General features: G+C 37.9%; 1 protein-coding gene across 1 annotated transcript in view; it reads right to left on the reverse strand.

Annotated features, from left to right (window-relative positions):
* Window positions 1–3,069: 3,069 nt before the first annotated feature.
* ZNF800 (zinc finger protein 800) overlaps window positions 3,070–19,315 on the reverse strand; it is a 50,744-nt gene continuing 34,498 nt past the window's right edge. The window contains exon 6 of the mRNA XM_029233879.1: window positions 3,070–4,612. Coding sequence (XP_029089712.1) covers window positions 4,426–4,612 — 187 coding nt within the window. The 3' untranslated portion in view covers window positions 3,070–4,425. The remainder of the gene's footprint in view (window positions 4,613–19,315) is intronic.

The following is a 19,315-nucleotide window of genomic DNA, read 5'->3' on the forward strand; positions in this document are numbered from 1 at the left end:
TTGAACAAGGAGACCACTTCTTTAGCCTGGTAAAGAACTCTATTTCAATCAAACAGCTAATATTAAAAGCTGGTGAAGTATTACTGGTATTCCTAAAAAGTCAGGAATAAGAACAAAATTAATACCATCATATATTTAACATATGAGGTATTAATATTGTAAATAAAGAGAGAAAATTACTATTAATTATACTTCAAATGATTGTCTACTTAGAAGAGAATCACCTAGAAAAATTAGTGAAAGAGTTCAGAAAAGTTACCAATTACAGAAATCAATAGCTTGACCCAACAAGGAGCAACCAGTTATAAAACATAATGTGAAAATGATCCCAACAAAGATATAAAATATCTAATAATATAATTAACAAGAGATATGCAGGACCTACAAAATTACTGAAAAATATATAGGAAGCCTTCAATAACCTTGACATGCGACAAGTTCCTGAATGGGAAAATTATTATTACAAAGATGGCAATTTTCCCCCAATTAATCTATAATGTTAAAGCAATTCTAAACAAAATGCCAATTTCTTTTGGAAACTGGCCAAACTATAACTAAAGTTTACCTGGGAGAGTAAATGCACAAATATAGCTGAAAACATTTTGAAAAAGAAGAGTAATGTTTACCCCATAAAAAAGTTAATCACACAATAAAGCAAATTATAAAATGACAATAATTAAAACAACATGGTTCAGGAATAGAGGATACCAAAACAAAACAAAACAAATAAACAAATAACTAATAAATCCAGAAACCACTCCAAGTACATGTAAAAATTTAATTTTGATAAATGTGGAATTTTTAAAACAGTGGAAGAGGGCTTTTTCAATAAGTGATGATGCAGCAACTAAATAAATATTTAGAGCCTTAATCACATCTATATCAAAAATAAATTCCATTTGGAGTAAAGATTTAAATCTAAAAAAATTAAAATAAAAAAAATAGACAACTATTTATATAACATTGAGCTGGAAGAAGAGTTTTTCAAACATGTCAACAAAAGTAGAAATCATGAAAGAAAAGATAGATTTATCTAAATAAAAAATGTAATATTTCTATATATCAAAGACATCATGAATTAAATTGGCACATATATGACAAGGGGCAAAATATCTGCAGCAAATGGAATAAACAAATTATTAGTGGTTAGTGGTTTTAATGTATAAAGAGTTCTTACAAATCAATAAAAAGTGAACTCCCAACAGAAAAATGAGCAAATGTGTTCATTTATTCCTTTAACAGATATTTATTGTTCAACTAGTATGTGCTAGGTATTGTGCTAGGGGCTAGGAATACAATGTGGAAGAACCTAGACATCCAGACACAGTCTCTTTCATTCTTTCCAATATGGGAAACACAGACATAAAAAGTAAATAAACAAATAAATAATGTTACAATTTGAGATAAGGAATTCAAAGAAACAAAAAAGTGAGATAGCAAATAGGAGGAGAGAGGTGAGGACTATTTGCAAACAATGCTCTGGGCAGGCCTTTTTTAAGATGTTGTATTTAAGAAGTTATCTAAAGGGTTGTGGTTGGGGAGAGGATAGCCAAGGAGAGCAGCTTAAGCAAAGATAACAGCATTTACTAAGCCCCTGAAGTGCAGAAAAGATCTTGGCATGTTGGAGGAACCAGTGTGGCTACATCATGTTGAGCAATAAAGAGAGGAACATAGGTTTGGAGAGATAGGTAGGGATCAGATTGTACAGAACTCTGTGAGTCACGGTAAAGGGTTTAGATTTTATCTTACAATTTACTCAATTCAATTTAGGAGTAAGGTCACTGTTGCAACTCTATGAAGAATGTATTGAAGTGGGTCATGGGTCAAGAGTGGAAGCAGAGAAAACAGGTAGGCTGGCTGTCATAATAAACAGGTGAGAAAAAATAGTGATTAGAAGTAAGGGTTGGCATTGAAGATGGAAAGAAGCAGACAGATTAAAGATTTATTTGGGGGACAAAATGGATATATTATGCCAGTCTATCTGATGTAGGGGAGAGATGAAAAGAATCTAGGATGATGCGTAGGTTTCTGGCTTGAGCAACTGGTTGTATGGTGGTACTCTTTACTGTAATAGGGAAGATGTGGTAAACAGGTTTGGGGTGAGAATGAGGAATTCGATTTTGGCCATGTTAAGTTTGAAAGATCTGAGTCATTCAAAGGAAGATATCAAGCAAGCAATTAGATATGTGAGTCTAAAACTTAGAGGAAAGGTCAAAGTGGGAAATATAAATTTGTAACTCATTAGCATAAAGCCAGTACCTAAATCCATGGAAATGGAAAAGATCCTCCTGGGAAAGCACATAGAAAAAAAGAAGAACCCAGTGGAGGTGAAAAACCTCAACTTTTCAAAGTTAGGTGGGAGATAGAGCATAACATTAGGAGTGAACAGTGAAGCAGGAAGAAAACCTGGACAGAATAGTGTCTTGGATATGAAGAGATAATCTTTAAAGAAGCAGGAAGTGGTCAAGATGAGGACAGGAAAGTATCCTTTTGGACAGGGTAATATGGAAGTGCCTGGTGACTTTGAAATGGGCACTTTCAGTAGTGGTGGTGGGGAAGTCACATTGTGAATTGAAAAGTGAATAGAAGATTAGAAAATGAAGACAATCTATAAGGATAACTCCATAAAGAAGTCTGGTTATGAAGGACAGCTGAGAAATGGCTAATAGATGGAAAAGATGTGCACAAGGGAAGCTTTGGTTAAGATGGAGAACACTGGAGCATGTTTGCAGGCTGATGAGAATGATCCATTCAAGACACAGATTAATAATGCAGAAGAAAAGGGAAAAGCTAAGGAGAAAAGTCCATGAAAAGGCAAGAAGGGTTGGGATCCAGAGCACAAGAGGAGGGGCTGGACTTTGCAACTTCCTCCATAGTCACAAAAAGGAAGTTGGTGGTTGCCAAGCTAGCTGGGTTGGGGGTGGAGGGGTCTTGTGCTGGGAAGATGAAGTTTGTATGTAACATCTTCTATTTTCCAAGGGAAATTTAAAGTAAACAGAGGAGGGGATCAGAAAATTTGAGGAGAGTTGAAAAGGTATAAACAGTCATTTTAGAAGTGGGAAACTAAGACTACAGTAGGAACAATAGCACCAATTTGAGGTTTGAGATAATTGATTCAAAGTAAAACTAGTTGACTGTGTTGTGTGATTTTTCTTAAAGAAAATGTCCAATTGTCCCAGTCAGGCCAGTGGAAGGAGATGGTAAGGTTCATCTGGAGTGGGGATTTTACCAGGAAAGTAAACTGGAAGAAACTGAGGCTCAAGACTACTGAGGGCACTGTATTTCAAGGAGGATGATAACAGTGATGGATCATGGGATCTAGGCTAGACAAGAAAGGAAGTGAATCCAAAACATAGGCTGATAAATACTGGAAAAAATGAGGTTAATGAATTAGCTGTCAGTGAACAAGGGATCCAGGAGGATAGGAAGATGGTAATCAGAGTGGAATGTCTGATAATGTGTTAGCTCAGGTCCTCCTAGAAGCAGACACCAAGTCAGGGTTCAACTTAGAAGAGTTTTATTGAGGGAACATCTGTGAAGGACAAAGGAAAGGAATCAGGAGCAGGGCGGGGTCTTCATATCATAATTCAAGTCTGGCACCTAGGAAAGGAGAGGGAGATTGGGCAAGAAGAGCCTTAGACTGCATGCAGCAGGGTTCTAAGAAAGTTTCAGCCAGGCTGCTGAGGAGTCCCCATGCCCAAGCTGCTCGTGAGGGGAGTCCCGGCGTCTCACTAATACCCCGACTGTGCTCAGTCATGGACTAAGGGTAGCCCAGGAGACGCACCGGCCTCAGCGCAAACCCAGTTGAGGATGCCCTGGGATGGCAGTCTAGAACGTGGGAGCAAGGGCTGATTCCGAAGGGAAGAAATGGTCATTGGGGATGAAGCTACAAGGAGTGGACTGGAGGTTGGAGTTCAAGTTTAACCACAGTTATGGGTCACACGACTCCAGACAGTGCGGGTCACCAGCTTGCTGATGATGGGATTTGAGGTGAAGACTCATGTGGGAGCTAGTCTTTTAAGAACGAATAACGAAAGAAGCTGGCTAGGAACTTGACAAATTACGAGGAGGAGGGAAAGAGTCCAGTGGCAAGATTCTCAGAGAAGCCGGGATTGTGGCAGACGGGATGAGGAAGTGCTGCTCAGCAAGTAGCAGCGACTAGCAGGGAGGCCTTCCTCCCCACCCGCCGGCCCTAAGGCACACGGTCCGCCTGAGGGGCTGCGTGGGACAGAGTTCGGTAAAGCGCAGGGGGACGGCAGGTCTGCGATGGCTGAGGACCCCAGGGAGATCGCCGACGCCCGAGTGGACTTCGAGAGTTCCGGCGGGTGCGGCGGGTCCGGCGGGAAGGAGAGGCGCGACGGGCGAGGCTTGAGGTATGGGCTGTGCCGGGGGCGGCAGCGTCCGCCGGCGGCCGGGCGGCGGCGCTCACGGGGGCGCGGGCTTCCCCAGGCCGCGGGCGGCGTGCTGGCGCTCCCGGGCGGCGCCGCCGCGGAGCTTGGCGCGGCAACTGGCGGCGGCCTGGCGCGTGGTGACGGCGCCCGCGGGAGGGCAGCGGCTCCCCGGGGCGGCCGGGCGCAGGGCGGCGGCACTGCGGGGCGACGGCTTCCCGAGGCTTCGGCCCGCACGGGCGGCAGCGGTCCCCAGGGAGAGAGACAAAGACACGCCGGTTAGAAACGGGCCGAATGCGCCGGCGCCTCCCAGCTAATCAAGGAGCCGCCAACCCAAACTCGGCGCGATGCCATTTCCGCCCAACAGGTTGTCTGTCACGTAAACACAGGAGATAAACCTGTGTTGATCAGAGGAAAACAGCATCCAATTGAAGTGTCATTATACACGTTTTTGGCAATTTAGGGAAATGTACCAAAACCCTTAAATTTTTTTAATACTCTGACCCAGAAATTCTAATTTTAGAGTTTTCCCTTGAGTAATTATGAACACATGCAAAAATTTCATATGGGGTATTCAGTGCGGCATCTGTAACAGCAAACAACAGGCAAAGAAAATGGAAAAAAAAAATTTAAGGAGAAACGGGGAATATCCTATATCCAAAAATACAATTACAGTCTTTCTCTTATAGTTGATACTAACCTGCTATTAAAACAATGCTGGGATATAACTATTCATATGGAAAGGTATACTAGAATGAATGAAAAAAATTAGGTTCCTCCCCATTTGTAGTGGTGGGATGTGTGTATACTTTATGTGCGTACATGTGTATACACACACAACACACCACACATGTATAAAACAATGGAGAGAAACACTCCAAAATGTTAAGTGGTTATCTTCAGGTGATGAGGCTGCAGGTAATCTTTATATATTTCCCAAATTGTATACAATAAGCGTATCTTTATAATAAAAAATTCAAGTAATTTAATAAAAGGTATTTTAGTTCATTCTGATGTACCCATTCTAACTTTATACCAATTCAAAATTATATTTTATATTGTGTAGCAAAGTGGTGGACATCAAAAGATTTTAAGAATGAATGAATGGTCCACAGAAGTAGTTTATCTTCCTCAAAAGTTCTGAGTAAATCACAGTATTTCAGAGCAGTTTATGCCTTAAACGTTATGCAGTTAATCAAAACCACTGTCTTCTGTGAAGTTATACCTTATTTTACTCTATTAAGCATTTCTAAAGAAAAAAAAAAAAAGCTTTCTGGGCTGCTAACGAACATAATTTGATTTGTAATCTCCACAGACTTAGGAACACAAAGTTTTCCGAAAAAAAATTACCATACTTTTGGAACAAATGTTTTAGATAATACCAATGTTTTCACAATGTATTCAATAATTTGCTCTTTAAGTTGAAAGAACTTAGTGGGAGCAAAACTAAAATACTGCAATAAACGAGAGTCTAAACTTTACATCTTGGTCTTCCAGTCATAACAAATTTAAATTTTTAGCACTCATTAATACCAAGGGAATCTGTTTTGCTAAACCTTGTTCCAGAAAAATGTGTACGATGACAATAAAATTATACTAATGTAACGTAGGGATGGGATTCCAGGGCTTTGTTATTAAACTCATAGAAGATCCATTTAATACATAAGTTCCAATGATATTTTAAGCCAAAGTGACCTCAGAGTTGTCAGATTGATTTTCCTTAACGATGAGTAAATCCAAGCTTAGATGTTTATTGGAAAGCTGCTTAAACAGATGATGACCTAATCGACCACACCATCCTGCAAGTTTCCTTCCCTCTGCAGGTACTGGATAAAATGATCATGTCTAGAGACATACCTGTAGTCAAAAAAATTATCAGAAATAAAATATACAAAAAGAACAAATCCTAAGTGGTCAAAACTTTGTGTTAACCAACTGCTCAAACAAAAAGTGTGCATGAGGTTTTTATAAAGCAGTGTCTCGCCAAAAGCCTTATTTTACACCAAATGATTTAACATAACAGTATTAAATGCAGATAAGACAGAAGAACATTTTTGGGGCGCTATCATCTAACTTTCATTTGGTGTATCATGTCCACACAGCAATTTCAATTTAATTCAACATTTTTGAATTCAACATTTTTGAGTGCCTATTATGTCTCAGGCACTGTGCTCAGACACTAAGAACCAAAAAAAAGACATGAGATTCCTTCCTTTGAGAAGCTCTATCTAGAAAATTACCTTCAGATTATTCAGATAACTCCAACCCTAAGGCTAACCTGAATCCCTAAATCACGCTGCAGTCCTGCCAAAGCTTTCCTTCTCATATCCTTCAAATGAGCACTTTCTAATTTCCTGTCATTCCTTTGCTCAAATTCATCCAGAGCGTCCCATTGTCTCCACACTAGCAAAATTATTAGTTCTTAACCTTTTAGGGGAATCAAATAATAGTCCGAGATTCTGCTTAGACATGGACTTTGTCCTCCAGAAGCATGCACAGAAATGCATACACCATATACTTTATTTCACTGCACTAGAAACTGATTTCTTCAACATAAGCAATATACAAAAACAAATATTTACAAAGAAAGGAATCCCTCCCTCACATTGTTATTTTTCATGAAAGAAAACTGGTGACTTCCTGAAAGAAATTTTAAAATTCTAACTGCTTAGTAGTAGATCTGAGATTTGGCTTGAGTTGAAATTGTAATATGGACTTTGACACAGCAACACATACATAATCTTGGATAATCAATTATAACTTTTTCTCCATGGTAACAATTGTTGAAATCCTTGACTCACAAAGGTACACAGAACCAAAGCAGAATTTCATAGAATGCTTTGTCAGGTTAAGGTAGCCTGTGTACTAGAACACTAAATTCCTCTAAGGCTTTCAAGTTGAAGTCAAGTCACATTATTTCCTCTGCCTTCAAGTTCAATTAAGACCTCTGGAAAGGCAGCACATTTCTTTCTGTCTAGTAGAGAAAAACATCATGTTCTGTTCCCATTTCTTGGCAATACCTCTTGGAAAGGTGGTGACGGCTGCTGACATGGAAAGTAATGAGGCACAATGACATGTGGCTATCCCTCATCAAAGCAGGAAAACCATGATGTATGCCTGACATCACAAGTGTACATCTGACCTCAGAGTGCTATCATTTTTTTCCTGCCATCTGAATAATTATCAGAGAGAGAGGGAGAGATATTATCTTGAAGATATTGACAGCCTTGCCAGTTTCCAAAAAGAGTCCTAAAATGAAATTCTTTGTTGATGACACCAGAGAGCCCATGAAAACGTGAAGGCTGATGCACTGAGAGGCATCAGTAGTGTTATCCAGTTGCATGATGAACGGAAATGGCATGGCGCCCATTTTTTTCCAACCCTGGAATGAATGATATCATTTGACAAACACTGCCTCAATTCTCTTTCATGGGCCATATTTAAGAAACTTTGCGCCAAACTACTTGACTCTCCACTCCCCTAACATACACTATTATTTCCCACCTCTATGCTTTTGTTCTTGGCATTTCATCCATCAAAAAATGTCTTCTCCCTCCTCTCATGTATTCAAACACTGCCCATCCCTCAAGACCCTCAGCCATTCTAATTAGCTTTCCCTGATTACTGCAGTCTGAAATGATCTATCCATTTTTATGAACTCCCACAATGTTTACTATTTATAACTGTCCTCAAAGTGTGGTTATGAGACCACCAGCTTCAAAAATGCACCATAATCTGTATTTTTACAAACACCAGAAAGAGCTGTAGCAATTTCTCCACTGTTTTCCTAAACCTATTTTGCCATTCTTAAAAAAAATAACTTATCCCCAGATGGATGGAGAGGAGAAGGCTGACAACAATGCTTATTGTTGCCCGAGTGACAGATCAACTCATCTCAATTATTCCTTTCTGTACTCATTTTCACACAAGAAGTTTGATTTGTCAAGTGTGTGTTCACCAGATCGGTAATGCCATTGTTGACTGCTGAATTTACCACCATCATAACTCTACCCCTGGATTGTTCAATCATTGCCTCCCAGTTCCATGGCCACCTGCTATTCAAAGGATTCAGACCATTTTCAAAATAACTTTACACTCTATGAGAAAGAAGTTAAGCAGATTTGAAGTTAAGGTAAGGTGATTAGATGGAAAGGCCTACAATCGACATCATCCACTCAAATAAGATATAAAATTACCTATATCCTAGAGCTGAGCAGTAACTTGAAGATTATCTCTTCCAACAGATTCACATTACAGACGGAAGAACTGTGGGGAATGGGGTATTTTGGAGCAAGAAACTTAAATTTTAGAAGTATCAAAATCTCAACAAAATGGTAGCAAAATCATGCAGAGTCAAAAGGGATTCAACATGAATGATAAATGCAATTGAGTTAAAAGAATCAAGAATTAAACAATGAAAATAACTCAAAATGTGAAAGATGAGATTGATCAGTCATCTAAAGAAATGGCCCTTTAAAAGACTGTCTTTGACATTACAAGTACCAAGGTAACCTGAACTTAATACCAGTTACATTTATTAATATTAGTTATCATTTATTTACTGTATGCCAGGCATTGGGCTAAGTGTTTTACATACATTGGTGCAATTTTATTAAACTCTAATGGGGAAAAAAAATGTGCTAAAGGAGACAATCTATAGTATCTGTAAGAAAAGAAATCAAGAAAGCAAAAGCTGGCCATCTGTCTGCATCCTGGTCTACGAGAAAGGATTCTCTGAAAATTGATGAATATCTGGTCTGAGTGGCAAGTATATTCCTATGGGAAAGATGAATGTATCATACTACCAGAGCTTGCTGATACTGGTCACTAACAGCTGATTCAATGCTCATCAAGAAACCTCATTATAATTTAGTATATTTGCCTACTGGGAGAAAATACACTGAACCATAAACATGAGAAGCCAGTGTCCCTGATACATCTCATGACAAATTTAAAAAGTAGTATTGTGGTATTTATACACCAGTATCTATGAGGCTGGTCAGAGTGACACAGTCCTCAAGCACCTAGTCACCTTGCTAGGTGAACCAGTAATGCCCCTAGATGAACCAATAGGGCCAGCCTTAGAAAGTAGTGACCATGTGAAAGTTACTTGTGAGGCCTAGCAGGGAGGCTAGCCTGCCCTCTGTCTTGCTGTTCACCATCTTCAAACTACAATGCCACATGATTTCAAACACATGCATGCAAGGAAGAACCATTTAATTCAAAACAGGAATAATGGAAAATGGAGGAACAAGATATAGACTTGTTTCTCCATGTTCCAGAGCACTACCTTGTGAATTTAGAGCTTAGTTTCTACAGCAGAGAAGGCTGAAGATTTGTGTGGTTTTTTTTCTTTTTGGTTTGTTTATGGCACCAATAAGTAATTATTTCATTTATTAAAACAATTAGTCACCTAAGCAAAAAAGAAAAAGTTCGAGTAGAACTTGGACACATAAACTTTTACCGAAGAATAAAGATTAAAACATTTCTCACGTCCAAAAATATGCACGATACGCAGTTACTTAAGGGTTTTGTTTCTGTTTGGGGTTTTTTGTCAGTTTTTGTTTTCTGATGATACCTCTACAGGCGAGAGATCTATATAAATACAGCAAGGTCCTAACATGACTTATCACAATTCTTGACAAGACTTGAGTTCATGATGTCACATCAAGAATTCCAAAGTCAGAATGCAGTAAGAACCATTAAGACCCTGTGTCCAGGGTCAAGGATAACACACATAAAAGTTGTGCTAATGCTATGAACCTCAAGGATACAATTTTATTTGTTCTACTACTGAATTTTAACTATTGTGATATTATGAAAATATACTTCTAGTCTGATTAACTTTTTTCCAATCAATAATGGAATTATAATTAATACTATTTTCAAACAGAATTACTCAGTAAATGATACATGGAGAAGTACTGCCATCTTTAGGGAGAATGCAGGATTACTAATTATCTAAAGTAAAATTCAAGTATAAGTACTTGGCCTCTATGACTCTTAACATGGACATTTGGTATGGTTCACATTTTTTTTTAATGGATTTGTCTCTTGTAATATAGTCTGGTCCAAAAGATGTAAAATCAAGCAGTGTTAATAGGCCCCACTAATCTCTGAAAAATAAAGCAATAATTGCATTGACAGAGAAGCTAGCCAAAATAAACGCTGAATGATCAAAATTAAGGGTGTATTTTTATACAGATGACCATGAGTCATCTCAAGAAGATTAAAGCACATAGTTAAAACCTGTTTTGAGAAACAAATGAAAATTTTTTTTCTGATTTGCATATGAGTTTGGAGATTAGAAAATAAACATTTGTGCTTTAATATTTATAACACCACTGCTTGTCACTGGCACTAAGATATTAAACTGCTTTGTACATACCATACAAGTTTTTACACAAGTTTAAAAGTAAATGATTTCCCTGAAAATTTCACCTGCCATTTCTTTTTCATATATTAAAGAAAATATCCCAATCAGCTATTCTGGGTAACTAGTAGTAATAATTATTATGTACATTTCACTTTAGCATTTATCATAAAATAAATCCATGACCATGCTCTCTTTCTGAAAGAAATGTGAAATACCACATTATGTTGCACATGAGGTACTCAATATGATATGCTAGAAGCAAAGAATAATTTAACACTTTGTTCACATTAACTAAAACTGGTTATTTAAATGATAGGAAGTAAGGTAAAATGGAAAGTTCATGGACCAAGGGATAAAAACATCTGTGTTCTACAATTTTCAGACATAATGTTAAAAAGTGAAAAAAAACAAGGTACAGTATAGTATGCTACCATTTGCGTGAAGGGGAATATATACATTTATATAATTATATATACATAAAACAGATCTCAAAAGCCCAAGAAACTGGAAACTAACTTCTTAACTCTGGGGAAGAGAATGAGAAAACCAAAAGATGGGGTGGGAAGAAAACTTACCTTTCACAGTACATCTCTCTGTACTGTTTAATTTTGTTAACATGTACATGTTATTACCTATTAAAATAATCTTTAAGAGATAGTTGGTCTCTATTTCTGACTTCTTCACTGACCTTGTGCAATCACTTACCTCAATTTTCTCCATTTTAAAATGAGGTTATACTACATCTCTATAGTTCCCATCTACAATTCAACAGAATTTTGGCTCAAAAGAAGGTATATACAAAATGTATATACCAGATGGCTAAATAAAATAACTATAAGCCTGACTTTGCAGTGACTTACATACATGATATTATAATTATTTCTACTCTGCCTGCTCTGTTCCCACCAGGCTACAAAAGCAGCATAGTAAGCAAAAGAATCTGGGAAGAAAATTCATGTTTGTGAACTTGATAATGTTTCTCTTCTTTGTTTTTATTCTTTATCAAAAGTAAAAAATCTGGTTAGTCCTGGGAGTTCCCTGATGGCCTAGTTGGTTAGGATTCCAGGCTTTCACTGCTGTGGCCTGGGTTCAATCCCTGGTTGGCGAACTGAGATCCCACAAGCCGCAGCCAATTAATAAATAATAATCTGGCTAGTCCTCTTTATACACACACACACACACACACACACACACACACAAACTATTGCTTCTAAGATACAGACTCTCAAAACATATTTTGATACATGAGTAAATATTAAAAATAATTATAAAGAGGTAGAATCTTGTGGTAGAGTTTAAAAATGGATCCTGGGTAAGGAAAAAGTTGAAAAATCACCCCTGTATTCCCCTAAAATTAGCCCAAGAACCTCCTAAAAATCATCCATAATCTTCATAAACACAAGATACTAGCAGACCAGGCAGGGTAGCCAAGGGTAGAGCAATAGAAGGTTTAGACAAGTAAAAACAGGACATGAAGAGGATACTGACATCTGGAGAACAGAAAATGGGGACAGGCCTGATGATCCATTCATTCATGACCTTACATGCTGTAGAGCAAAACTGTTAGTCTTGAGACTCAGAGGGCTTACAGTCTAATCGTGGGGACACTGTAATTAAATAATAATGCATTAATAACACAAAGGATGAAAGTGAAAAAAACTGGTAAATGTGAGTTCATCAGAGGAAGAGGTCACCATGGGTTGGAGCTACCAAGAATAGATTCATAGAAGAAACAGCACTTTAAATCTGTGTGATAAGCAAAATAATGATAGCATGGACAAAATAAAGTCAGCAAGGGGTATCAGTGCTGGTAGTAGGATGATAAATTTAGTTTTAGTCACAGTTTGATTTTAAATAGTAACTTGGCAAAAAAAATGTTAGAAATTATTTTTCAAATATTGGGTTGCCAAGTTTTCTTGATAGAATACAGGAGTGATGACATGATAGAGATATATCAAAAGTGACTGAACAGGCTCAAATATAAGATTAATATGCATCTAGATACAACTTTTAATAGGGCAGGGCTCTGAAGTATGAGAAACTCATACCTATACAGGAGGCTTGGCAACCCTCTTCCAGTATTTTCTTGCAAGTACCCAGTATTATTTCCTATCACAACCTTCATACGCAAGAGTCAGCTCCACCCAAAATACAACAAAATGAGGAAATCAAGAGGTGCCGGTTCTACCTTTCCATTGATTAAGATTGTGAGTTGGGTCTGCTTGATGAAAGAGTTCTGTGTGTTTTACTACATGAAAAAAATGTCAAAAAAACTAACCTCTCTCTCAACGATCTAGTAACCTTGTGAAGCTAAACGAATAATATAGAACCATGTAATAACTTTTGGCAAGATACATATTCAAGGTATTATCTTATGAATAAAGAGTGTGTGCGTGTATGTGTATGAGTGTGTGTGTGTGTGTGTGTGTTGTTATTGGTGACATACTGATAAATCTTGTAAGAAATTTCTAAACAAAATTTATCTCTAAAATGTTGGGCAAGAAAGAATATCAACAAATATAAAGAAGGTTATTAAACAAATGAAGTCCTCAGTGCAGAAAATATAAATTCTAAAATTCTACTCTACCATTCATTTTTGTTACAATCCTTCAAACATCTAAATACACATATTACCTTTTTTTTTAGTAATCTCTTAGTGATTTACTGATGTGAGAATGAGTATACAGAGGCTTGCTGGGGGGAGGGAAAAATCAATGTTTAGAAACAAATTTATTTAAAAAGGAAGATCTGAAATAGGTGTTAGTTAAAAGTTTATGATTTAAAATAATTCTGTGCTATAGCAATGTGCCCTGTGTTATTTTGACATGGCTGTTAGGTTTATGCTGATGTCTACTGTTGATTAATTTAAAGTTCAAATAAGAAAATGAAACCATTTTCAAAGCATTAAAACAGAAAACTTTAAAGTTTTTTTTCTCATTTTACTATAGATTATAAGATTATAATAAAACGTTGTTTTATTATAGTTATCCTCTTCTCTTCTAGGTTCAAGTCTGTCAGTATTTCTATTACTGACTTCCGTTTTAAGTTTCATAACTCAACCATAAAATCTGCTCTATTGAAACCTGACACACAGTCTCCTGGGAATTCTTCCCTTTAAAGGCAGATTTTAAAAGTTAATCAAAAGTTGGATAGCTTAAATGGTATACAGACCTACACTTTCAGTATTAAATCATTGGTTTCGATCCCAAGCAGGACTGACTTCTTAAAAGTCATTCTGCATACCCTCCTAAGTATACGCTGGCCAGGGCAGGGTAAATAGGCTGCTTCATTTCAGTTCCAAGAAGACAAAAATCTCTACTTGAACTCTAGTGGTTAGCTAGACGGCAAGACCTGAAGTTTTATTGTTAGGTTCTCCCTTCAGAAAGGAGGTAAAAAGAGAGAAACCAGTGCGGAACACAGGAACATACATGACAATGCAGGGCCTAGTTTTCATTTCATTGTTATTTTAAATATTCACCAGTCCAAATAGTGCAGCTTGGCAAAGTAAAATTACTGTAATTTATTTCATAATCTGTTCAATGTTTAATAGCATACTTTTGCCCTCAGAATCTGGCTATGGATACTAAATTACTTAAGTTTATCATATGGATTATGTCAGATTCTATTAGTTTACCCAAATGGCTTCCTCCCAGTTTTCAGAAATAGTTTCTGCCTTAGTCAGAGACATAGGGACTAAGTCACAAACAACTCCTGGATAGACCAAAGCCATGGGAGTCCACAAACACACCTTCTTCAGTCCAAGAACACTGATTGTTTTATTTTTAAAAGTAGGATATTTCCTTTTTAAAGAAATAATCTTTTAAAAATAGGTCTTACAGAGTTTTGAAAAAGCCCTCAAAATACAAGACGGATTAGTTCACACTGCCTAATACTATTACAAGTTAATTATCTAGCACTTCTTAAAGTAGTATCAAATACATGCTATATTATAGATTTCATACGTTGCAATGGGGGTGGGGAGTGGCAGTGGGGAGGAGAACCGGTGCTAGCTAAACATCATTTCCCAAATGAAAAACTGAAATAGGAAGGCACTGACCTAAACTGTATAATAAACCAAAAGAATGTGAGAATTAGTATGGTATGTTGACTCTATTCCTGCCAGTAATCTCTACATTTTCAACCACCACAGGTACACGAATGATCCCTCAATCTCCAGCCCCTGCGCAATCTCTCTCCTGACCTCTAGTCTGTATATCCTACTCACACTAAGCATCTCCAATATGATGTCCCACAAGCACCTCAAACTCAACATGTCTAAACTTTAATTCAACACTTCCCCGGAAAAGTGTTCCTCCTCCTGTGAGTAATAAGCAAATTAATCCCTACCTTGAAGAACGGTACCACCTACCTGCCCAACCAGAAGGCCCAAACTAGACACCATCTTCAACTCCACTTCAGAAATTCCACTTCTGAAATAATTATAGTATCTGTATCCATCTCCATAGCCTCAGTGCCATTACCTAAAATTAGGTCCTTATCACTTCTTACTTAAATTTCTGAAACTGGTTTCTGTTTGATTTCCCCACCACAAATCTTACCCTTATCCCATCTCCAATTCAGTCTTCTCAATGCTATCAGATGCCCCTGGCTTAAAATCCTTCAACAGCTACTCCTAATTTTGAAAATATGATTCAAACTACTCACTTGGTATATAAGACCTTTCTTGATTCGGCCATAATTCCTTCCCTTGGTCTACATGTGGTCTCATGTCCTCTGTACCTACCTGGAAAGTTTGTCTGCCTAGCTAACTCAACTTAAAAATGAATGAATGAATGATGAAAAGCCTTCGCTAAACCCTCAGTGTGCCTTAATATTCCACTTCTGTGTATCCTTGTAACATGTTCTTCTTTCACAGTATTTGAGAAAAGGAACTGCATTTCTTATCTCTGTAACCCTAGCACCTAACTAAGTGCCTCACACAAAGCAGGAGCTCAAAATGTCTACTGAATGGATGAAGTGAGTCAACCTAAGACAGTGAAATCTCAAGAATATTGATGAAATTCTGACTTTTGAAACCTGAGCAGGCTCCACAGGGAGAGGGAGATTAATTTGCTTATTACTCACTAATCTGTTTCTAGATAATATTTTAAAATAATTTTTTCATTTTCCATTCAATAAAAGTTTGCTAAATTAAAATCTTTAATCTTTAAAAGGCAAATAAATTTCTCATGTCAAACACAACTAGTCCTACAAGTAATAAACACATTAATTAACATGTGGTACAGAGGCCTGCATCACTCGAGGCTAAAAAGGAATCTGGGTTAAGTCAACTTAGCAAATACCTGTTTGTCTGCATGGCTAGGGTACCACCTATGTATTAACAACAGGTCAACAAATCTAGCTGCCACTACTCTACAGCCCCCAAATCAACTATAGTCACATCAGCATTAATGTGAGTGTGGGGTAATATAATTGTTGACTCTCATCCTTAGGGAAATAAATGCAAACGACAGAAGGGAGAAGCCCATTACTATTTCAGAAAGGCCAGAACTACAGACCAAGGTCTGTGAAAATGTAGGAAGATTCTAGGACCCCGTAACTTTTCTGCCTTTGCTATCTCCTGTTTTCCTATACTGATAAGCTATCTATTATCGATCCACTCATTCAACAAATATTTTTTAAGGACTACTATGTCCCAAGCATTGTGCTAGGCACAGGGTCTACATAACTCTCCCCAGTCTGTTACATAAATCTCTCCAGTGTGAAGACAGACATTAAACAAATCAACGCACAAATATAAACATAACTAAAAACTGTATTCGATGACAATATGGAAAGGAACATGAAACAGAACTGTAAGGGAGACTACTCTAGATTGTCTTTAGAAGTGACATTTAAGCTGAGACCGGACAATGAGTAAGTTAGTCAAGCAATGAACCTACAGTAACAACAGATCTGTGTTTTAGGAAGGTAGTTCTGACAGCAGCATGGAAGACAGATTAGAGAGGAGGTCGGTTAACAGATTATTGCAGTAGTATAAATAAGAGATAGTCCTAACTAAACTATTAAAGGTGGAGATGGCAAGGAGGACCCAAATGTGAGAAACACTGAATTGCAGGATGAACAGGCATTCATCACTGATAAGGTAAAGAGTGTAAGAGAGAGAAAGAAGTCAAGGTATTTCCTAGGATTCTAATTAGCCTAGGTAACCAAGAAGGTAGGAGTGTGAATAATTGAAACAGGGAACACATAAAGGAGAAGCAAGTTTAAAAACAAGGTAAGTTTGGCTTACTGAGTTTCCGTTGCTGGTAAGATATGGAGAAATATCCATGTGGAGATGTCTGACATGTAACTTTGAAAACAAATGGTCTAATAATCAGAATCGCCAGGCTAGAAAACAGGTCTGGGGTCATCTTCACAGAAGTAATAAGGGATGCTTTAGGAGTGAAGGAATCAGTAAGAGTATTAAAAAAAGAAAAGAAAAAGGAGGAAGGAAACTCTGATCATATTTAAAGACCTAGAAACAAAATAAAAGTCAGTGGCAGGAGAGGAAGAATCAGAGTTCACAGGACCATCAGTTCAAGAAATATTTATCAACATCCACCATGTTTCAGGTACTGTGCTAGATGCTAGGGGTATAAAGAAAAGACAGGAGTTCTCAAGATGCTTACAGACTATGGGGAGAAACACAAATAGATAAATTCAATATAGTTATAGATGGGGCACTACAGAAACACACAAGGGGGAAACCCAGCCAAACCCAGGAGATCAAGAAATACTCATGGAGAAGACAGTGTATGATCTAAGGCTCTAAAATTAAGTAAAATCATGCAAAGAAAATTGGTAAGGACAAACCAGATGAAATCAAGAGAATGCTCCTAGACTTTTGGAATGCTGAACAGGATAACAGGTTATAGAAAAGAACTGGAAGAAGCTGAGAGGCTAAAGTGATTTAAATTGGAAAGAACAAAGTTAAGAGAACCAGAAGATGAAAAAAGCAGACAAGAGGTTTTGGTAGGAAGTTTACAGAAGATTCTGGGGGAAATGTTACAGAAGGGAGATTGAGAGAAGCTGCCAAGCTGTATGGGGATCTGGGAAGAGATGGGTAAAGAGAACTTGTATGAAGCTTGCTGAGCTTAATGTAATTGTACCTTTCTATCTCCTTAGAAGATTTCTGTAAAATAGTAAAAAGTTCATTACTTTCCAAAGATTTGGAAACTTGTCTGTTTCTTTTGGATGCAATACCATGCTGAGACCAGCCCAAAGTGACTTAGTTACAAGTGACCATGAAAATCTTGGAAAGGTATATTTTTGTAAGCATTAATGGTCGTAGAGAGTTCAAGCATGATGGGAAGCAAGAAGGCACTAGATTTAGCATTTCTGTGGTCACTGATGGCCTTCAAGTGAACTCTCAATAGAAATGTAGGGGTAGGGAAAAACTATATGGTTCACATGTGAATGGTATAGGCATGGCTCAATATTGTTCATTCACTCAACAAATATTTATTGAATGCCTACCATGTACCAGGAACTACCCTAGGCCCTGGGGAATCAATGGTGACCAAGGCACAGGTCTCCTAAGAGCTTAATGGAGAAAGGAGACAACAAAATAGACAATTACAGTATAGTGAAATTAGTGCTAAAGCACAGTATGAGAGGACATGAAGTTTGACAGTGAAAGGAAGGAGGAACAGATGGCAGTAACTAGACTGAAGGTAGTCTGGAGGGGAAGTTTACCTTTTGGCTGAAAGTAATTTGAGCATGTCTGTAGGCTGAGGGGAGAAGTTTGTGGAAAGGGAGACAGAGATGAGGAGGAGGAAGGAGAGGACGGTTGGAGGAAGGTCTGAGGAAGAAGACTGGCAACGGCAGAAGTGTTGGACTTGGACTTCTTCCTTCAAAGAACCAAGGAAGGAACCGAAGACAAAACTGTGATGCAGAAGGGGAGCATAAAGAAATGTCTTCTACCTTTTGTCATGATATAGGCAAGGCTGCCTCTTATCAAGGAAGCAAAATAGGACTGGAGGCTTTCAGGGCAGTGTAAAAGTTCTGAAGTAGCAATGTGAGAATTGGATAAATGAAATAACGAATTCTAATTCCTAAGATTACACAAATGACAGAAGAGGCAATCAACAATTGTATGCTTAGTTTGTTTAGATCTGGGAGTGGAATATGAAAGTGAAATGTGAGATGCATTTCATAGAATTGAATAGGGATGAATTAAACAAAGGTAAGTCTTAAAAAAAAAAGAATTATCAAAAAATCACTAAATGTACACCCAGTGTATAACTGATTATGGATTATTTACCAGGGTATACAGTCAGTACAGCACTCCCATGAATTTGAACCTGTCACCACTACTTAGTAGCAATGCCAGAAGCTAGGAGGCTCAAATTAAAAAGTCAGGAAACAGGGCTTCCCTGGTGGCGCAGTGGTTGAGAGTCCGCCTGCCGATGCAGGGGATACGGGTTCGTGCCCCGGTCTGGGAAGGGTTCGTGCCCCGGTCTGGGAAGATCCCACATGCCGCGGAGCGGCTGGGCCCGTGAGCCATGGCCACTGAGCCTGCGCGTCTGGAGCCTGTGCTCCGCAGCGG

The sequence above is a fragment of the Monodon monoceros genome, unplaced genomic scaffold (assembly GCF_005190385.1).
Source record: "Monodon monoceros isolate NGI ecotype Baffin Bay Population unplaced genomic scaffold, NGI_Narwhal_1 Super_Scaffold_2, whole genome shotgun sequence".
Lineage (NCBI taxonomy): Eukaryota > Metazoa > Chordata > Mammalia > Artiodactyla > Monodontidae > Monodon > Monodon monoceros.